This window comes from Phaethon lepturus, unplaced genomic scaffold (genome assembly GCF_000687285.1).
Source record: "Phaethon lepturus isolate BGI_N335 unplaced genomic scaffold, ASM68728v1 scaffold10966, whole genome shotgun sequence".
Taxonomy (NCBI): domain Eukaryota; kingdom Metazoa; phylum Chordata; class Aves; order Phaethontiformes; family Phaethontidae; genus Phaethon; species Phaethon lepturus.
The window spans coordinates 22553-29318 of record NW_010545585.1 but is presented as its reverse complement, the minus strand read 5'-3'; the positions used below and the strand labels follow the sequence as shown (position 1 = coordinate 29318).

At 36.4% G+C, this 6766-nt stretch overlaps 1 protein-coding gene across 2 annotated transcripts in view; it reads left to right on the top strand.

Moving 5' to 3' along the window:
* Positions 1-5071, top strand: part of GPATCH2 (G patch domain containing 2) — a 113156-nt gene extending 108085 nt beyond the window's left edge. Inside the window, exon 9 of one of the 2 annotated variants that reach the window (XM_010289007.1) lies at positions 4083-5071. In XM_010289007.1, coding sequence (XP_010287309.1) covers positions 4083-4252 — 170 coding nt within the window. In that variant the 3' untranslated portion in view covers positions 4253-5071. Of the gene's footprint in view, positions 1-4076 lie in introns of both variants that reach the window. The other variant, XM_010289006.1, reaches the window with a different exon arrangement.
* The last annotated feature ends 1695 nt before the right edge of the window (positions 5072-6766 follow it).

Genomic DNA, 6766 nt, shown 5'->3' with positions numbered 1-6766 from the left:
CCTGCTGAAGATGATATACACTGGTGTAACATTGTTTCTTAAATATGAAGCAAATTTAAAACCTGAACTTTTGCAAGCTGTTGTATCCAAAAATGATTAAACAGATGTGGAGCCTGCAGCAGCATTAGACCTCTGATCTGATTTTAGCTTACAGATGGAATTAAATTAATTCATGGCAATCACTGTGAAATCAAGGGTATGGTACTGAATGCTAGTGTACTGTTTAACCAGGACATACCTGTCTTAACAGCTGTTAAGAAAAAATTACATACCTTTATTTTTCATTGAAACCTGCCTTTAGTGTCATCATAAATATCATACCAAAATTAAACAAATGTGGTGAGTTTTTTGGTTTTTGTTTTCCCCTTCCAGAGTTTTGCCTCTCTCTACTCATAGGTTCCATATTCTGTGTGTGTAAGGTCATATGCATAATGCGTGTAGACCTTGAAGTGTGTCTATTCATATACACAAGGGTTTGAGGATTGGCTTGGGTTTTTTTATTTCAGTTGGCAGTGTTGCAAAGAAAAAGAACATAAATGAGGATATTTTACAGTGCTGTCTTTTCAAGCAAGTTACTGTTCCTCAGTGTTTGCTCCTCACTCGTGTAATGGCAGCCACTCCTACGTACAGACTGTTCATCTAGTAGATCAGCAATCAAGTTGTCACGGCTGCTAAAAACATTTTCAGTCTGTAGAAAGAAAAGGCTCTACTCAAGAGATTCCTACAAATTATTAGTACAGAGACTGCCTGGAACCCCACAAAGCCTCATACAGCAATGTACTTAGAAAGATATGTCCCTGCTTATTTTTCTTAATCTGATTTTGCATAGTTATTTTTTGTGGGATGACACAGTTGATTTTGCTCTTGCTCCTGGGTGGGTCGAGTCTGAACATGTCTCAGAGGGTAGCACAGCCATTTTCAAGGCCAGTGTGCTTGGACCGTTCTCTATAACAGGCCCTACTGGCTAGTCCAAGAAGTGCCATAGGCATAAACTAAAAACTGAACTTGGAAGATTAATATTGCAAGGACAATTACTGCTTTTAATTAGAAAATAAAAGCCCAAAGCACAGGAATGAGGGTCAGGGGAATAGCACACGGTGTAGCATGATTTTTAAGAGCTCTCTCCGGTCATGCAGTCAATCAGCAATGCAATATTTTTTTTCCGATTGCTTGACCGGTCATGGCATGGAGGAAGAGGGCAATACCACTCTCTATTCTTCTGATTCAAGTAAAATACATTGCATTACAGATAAATTTTTGAAATGATAGGTGAAAATTGCAGCAATATTAAAGACAGAGGTAGAGAATACTTATACAAAAACTGACTATACTGCAAAAGAATGGCCTGCATATATTAAATATTTTCCACAATTAAAACTATCTATATTCACCTCATTTGCAAGGAGGAGTAATTAGTCAATTAGTAATATAAGCAAGTTGGGTGGCGCTTTGGTTTTTCCTTATTCTTACTGCAATACAAAGGCTCCAAACACGTTATCCTTTGAACGGTGTATGCTGTTTGATTGTTTGCCCAAAACTGAGTTGTGAAGCTAGGTTTATGGTGATTTCTGCTCTTTTTTCTTTTTAATTTGGTGACGTATAAGAATAAAACAGATCTCTTCAGGGGAGGTTTCAGTCTTCTAACAGGAGTTAGAAAGGTATGTACAGTGGTGGAAAGAACAGTTATAGCGTACATTCTAGAAGCAGTTATGTGTCTTTAAAAACAAAAACTATTCTAATTATCCTGTCAGTCACAGGGGAAAAAAAAAACACAGAAAACATTGAGCTACTTAAAAAAAAAAAATCAAAAATAGAAACATCAGTTTATTAAATAACATGTCAGGGTACAGATTGTTCTTTCATGTATCTTTTTTGTGAGGTTGCTCTGGCTGTCTTGGGAACTGAAATTCATATAGAAAGATAACATCTGTTACAGGAAAAGGTCTGTGGTTTTTTCCCCAAATAGACTAACAAAAAAGCTGTTTACGTTGTCTCAGGCTATGCCTTGCATACTATTCCAGCGGCATTGCTGTCTTTGACTAAGCAGCATTATGAATGGTTTAGTTTTTCCAATTCTTAGATGTCATGAAATACACTCTTACCCTTGCTCTTTCCTGCGTGGTGGAGCTGTTGGATCTTTCTTCCCTTTTAAGTTTTTCCCTTAATTGTTCCACAGACATTCATTGGAACGATGCTCCATTTCTCACCATCACTTGTTGTGAAAAGTGGACCAAAACACACTTCCAGGATTTTACCTGTGGGGTTTACCAGAACTTTTGTTGAACAGCAGCCTTTTTTCTTTCCCTTCTTTTGAGCTAGAAACTATAACTAAGAAGGTTGCGAAGCCTGTGTTGTCTATGCCAGGCAGTGTCAGGGACTCCTCTGTGTGAAAATTGCCTCTGCCTGTGGGGGCTTGAAAAGAAAGGAAATCTTGGACATTGAATTTTGTGTTGGACAGTTCAAGAGGAACCCTCTTGGGGACTGGAGGCTGCTGACTTAAAAGCCTTTATTTTAAGCCTTGCGTTAAGCATTAAAGGATGCCTTCTCTCAATGCATTTCCCTTTTATTTTGACTTATGAACTGAGATACTAGAATGCTGTCTACCTTTTATGTAGCCAGCATTTTAGTGAATATGAACGGATCTGTATTGGATAGTGCTGGAGTACTGTAAATTCATCATCACAGTCATGAGGTTTTTAATATGCACCTCTCACTTTGAACTTTTGTCTTTGTATGTGGTTTCCACTGTGGGGCTTTGCCTTTTTTTTGTGCATCTCATTGAGATAGATGAGGCTTTTCAGAAGTGCATGTTCAACTTTTCTTGTGTTCTTTTTTAGTAAGTTAATATAATGATGAGCCAGCTGCTTGTCAGTGGTAAATTCTTGATTGAAGACATTATTGTCTCCAAAAACACAAAACCATAGTCGTCTTGTACAGTATTTTTGAAAAAGTAGCAGGCCAGAATAAATAGGTAGAAAGTTAAACAGATAATATTTGAATCTAGGCACATGTTGGGGTTGGGTTTTTTTGTTCTGTTGTCGGGGGGAGGGATGTTGAGCAAAGTTGAAAACAAAATCTAGCTGCCTACATGCAACTGCTTGTATTAGTTCAAAAACTTCATCCCTTTTTAAATTTTTTTTGTATGGTGTAACTTCCTAAGTTTTAATGCAGATTCTTGAAGTAAATCATTTGTATCCCTCATGCAAGACAGCTATATATGGGAAGGTTTATCCATGCATCATCTCCAAACTCTAGCTTGAGGTCTTTGGTTGACGAGGGGAAAAAACAGCTTTGTTACTTGACTTCACTTTTTTTTTATGATGTATTCATGGAAATAAAAATTCTGTTATTAAAAAAATGAATCTGTTATGTTAACACTTGCAATCCTGATAATCTTTTCTGCCGTATGTGTGTAGCTTTTCTCAGAGATCTCAATGGTATGGAAAGAAAAGTGTAAACAACACTTAATGGCATTGAAAATACCAAAAGTAAACTTGGATATATCAAATCTCTCTTGCAACATTCAGTAAAAAACAAACTGAGTGAAGATATAGCTGAGTTTGAGAATAGTAGACCACTTGTCTGTACTGTTTCTTTAGTAGCTGTAATTGTTTAATAAAGTATTTATTGTGTTTTATTGAAAGACATCTTGAGCATTGATAAATATTGCTAAGAATGGAAGGATGGTCGTGTTACTATGACGTGCCTTGGCTTAGTAACTGTATAAGACAAGAAATTCAGGTAATCTTGCCAATGTATTGGTAGACTTGTTTAGGTGATGCATGTTCTTTGAGACTGATGTAAAATCCACTGTATTGGAATAGAAAAGATCTGTGACAATTATTTGTCATACTTAAAAACTGAGTGAGTCTTTAAAAACATACAAGTAAAGCAAAGTGTAAGACTTTATTATTTAGAATCATATGCAGTCAGGAGGTCAACATGTGCAAAGACAGCCTGTTCTAGCAACCTATTAGACGAATTAGGAGAATAATAAGGTTTAAAGCTTTAAGGGAGATTATCCAGCTCTTCTCCACATGGCAGGCAGTGCTGATTAATGCTGTGTGTTTCTTTAATCTCAGGGTTTGTAGGTGAAAACACCCAACCAATCCCAGAAAACAACATTGGAAACAGAATGCTTCAGAGTATGGGCTGGACCCCGGGAACGGGCCTTGGACCAGATGGCAAAGGGATAGCAGAGCCAATACGAGCCATCCAGAGACCAAAAGGACTCGGACTTGGATTTAGCTGACAGAAATGCACTCTGGCTGCCTGATAAAAATAAAGCTCAAAATTAATTTAAAAAGAAAAAAAAAAAGGCAAACACAGTATTTGTTGTGGTTGGCAAATCCAGTTATTCTTCTCTCAAAGATCACTGAAGTCAATGTGCTTCATATTAGCTACACCAGCTGCAAGGTACAGCCACAGTGACAGAACCGACATTCAAGTCTAACTTTATAATGGTGCTAAAATGTACAAAAACTTCTACTTTTTTATTTTCTGTCGTCTTAAAGTTTGTATTAAGCATAAAATTCAGTATATTCACTTTTTTCATAAAAGCTTCTGACACAGCAGGTTTTAGTATATAAGCAAATTTTTTTTGTAAGTATAATTTCATCTTGAGAGTCTTGATAAGATTTGTCAAGGAAAATGGAACTTTTTACAGCTATTGTGTTTTCACCCTGTTCAGGCAAAGTTTCCAAACCTGGTATTTCTAGTGTTTAACAGTATTTACAGATAAGCCATCATTTTACCCATAAGATATACACATTTCCCACTGGAAGGTGATATGGTATGTAATTTTGTATAAGAGCATGAAAAATGGCTTTGTTGTCATAGGGATGCCATTCCAATACCATTATCTGGCAATGTATCACTGTCTTCTACATTCAAGCTCAAAAGTAAAGCTCTTAATACTTGTTTTTACATTTACAGGATTTTCTCTTTTCAGCAAATGTTTTAAAAAGTTAAAGTTTATTCTGACTTTGGATTTCCCTTTATAATAATAATCCTCAGTGTTTCCACATTTAAGAATAGTTTGAGCTTTGAACCAGGAAATTGTGTTTTAAAGATGACTTTCAGTGTTTGTATTCTGGGTTTTGGCATATTTTAAACAGTGCATTGTTCAACATTGTGTTATCATTTGCTTTGTGATCATGCTTGTGCCAATGAGCCACAATCTTTAAGGATCATGAACAGTTAAAAGAGCAAGGAGAAGCAGGATTAGGGTGGAGGAAAGGAAGGAAAAAGATACTTTGGCATCTCCAAATCTAAGCTAGCAATTTAAAACACTTAATGAACCTTCTTGATTTTAATCAGTATCCTAATGTATCTAATGTCAGCAGAAGCAATTTCATTAAGCACCAACCAATCAAGTTCCTAGGGTATTTATTGGTCTGCAGTATAAAACAAATTCCACTGTAAAATTAAATGATAGGGCTGAAGGAAACTGTTGTTCAGATGGACTAAGGAGAAAATCCTGCCCTCCTCCCCACCCATCCCTGTAGTAGCTGGCAATATTTACCCTGACTGCAGAGGGAACAGGATTTTGTTCTCCAGTCTTTTTTTCTTCAAGAGGAGGATCTCTCCCTTCCTCTGCTCCCAAAGCAGAGAAAAATACTTACTTACAGGCACTTGCAAAGATATTTCCTTAGAATAAAAAGAACACAGCTTCCTTCATGTGACTGTGAAGTACAGAGATTAATTTTAAGAAGTGTTCTTATTACTTTTCTTTTTCTCTCAACCTCACCCATTTATCCAGAAAAATACTACTAGGAAAAGAAGTAGCAGCATTATACCATTGAATTTGCTTAAAAGAAATGTTCATGCTTTCTACTGTGAGTACTGTCAGTTTTGGAACATTTTTTCACAGTACACATAGGGTAGAGTAAGAGGTTAGTACTGGATATTGTTTTTAATGATGGCTGAATGCACATGTTCTCTTAGTTTCAGGAGAACTATTTATTGCTGTTTAAATACTTGATATGATTGTGTGGTTTTGCATTTTGAAATTATAAGAAAATTTAAACAGACTTGGAATTTATAATCAACACATACACTTTTTATTGGAAAGTTTGGGGGCGTAACATAATGTGAGTGTGCCACTTCGAGTAGCTATTGCACAACTAAGCTGAGTTAAATACACTCCATATCCAAAGGATTTCAGGGCCACATAATTGCAAAGAGCCAAGAGCCTGGAATTCTGCAGCGAACAGAGGCGCCCGCTTGTATAAGTGTTATTTACAATAATGTATTTGTGGCATGCTCCCGCTCTTTCAATGCAAGTCCTACTGAGACCAAATGCCAAGGACCTCTTTGTATTGTATACCACAATCAAAAATTCCTTAAAATAATTTTCAACATGTGATTTGTGAAAGTGAATCTTTTTAAGTTCTAGTTGTTCTAGCTCTATTTGCAAAACTGTAAAGCAATATTCATTCTCTGTTAAAATTCCATTGTTTTGCTTTGTTTACAACACCTACATATCTTGGGCTGGAAATTCTAAGTATGGCACATATAACACTTGTTTGAAGTAGTTCTGTGCAATTTACTGTAGCAGTAGTTCCTCAAGAAATCAGTCTGCAGCTCCAAAGGTACTTGAAAATGTTTCCCGTTTTAAAAAGATAAGAGGGAAGTAATGGATACATGTTGAGAGAAAACCTCTTTAGTCCATTCAACCCTTTACTCATCCATTCATACAGATACAGTGAAGTAGCCAACCTAGTAAGCAACCGTAATGGAAGAACTATTTAGCCTGATTGGAAAT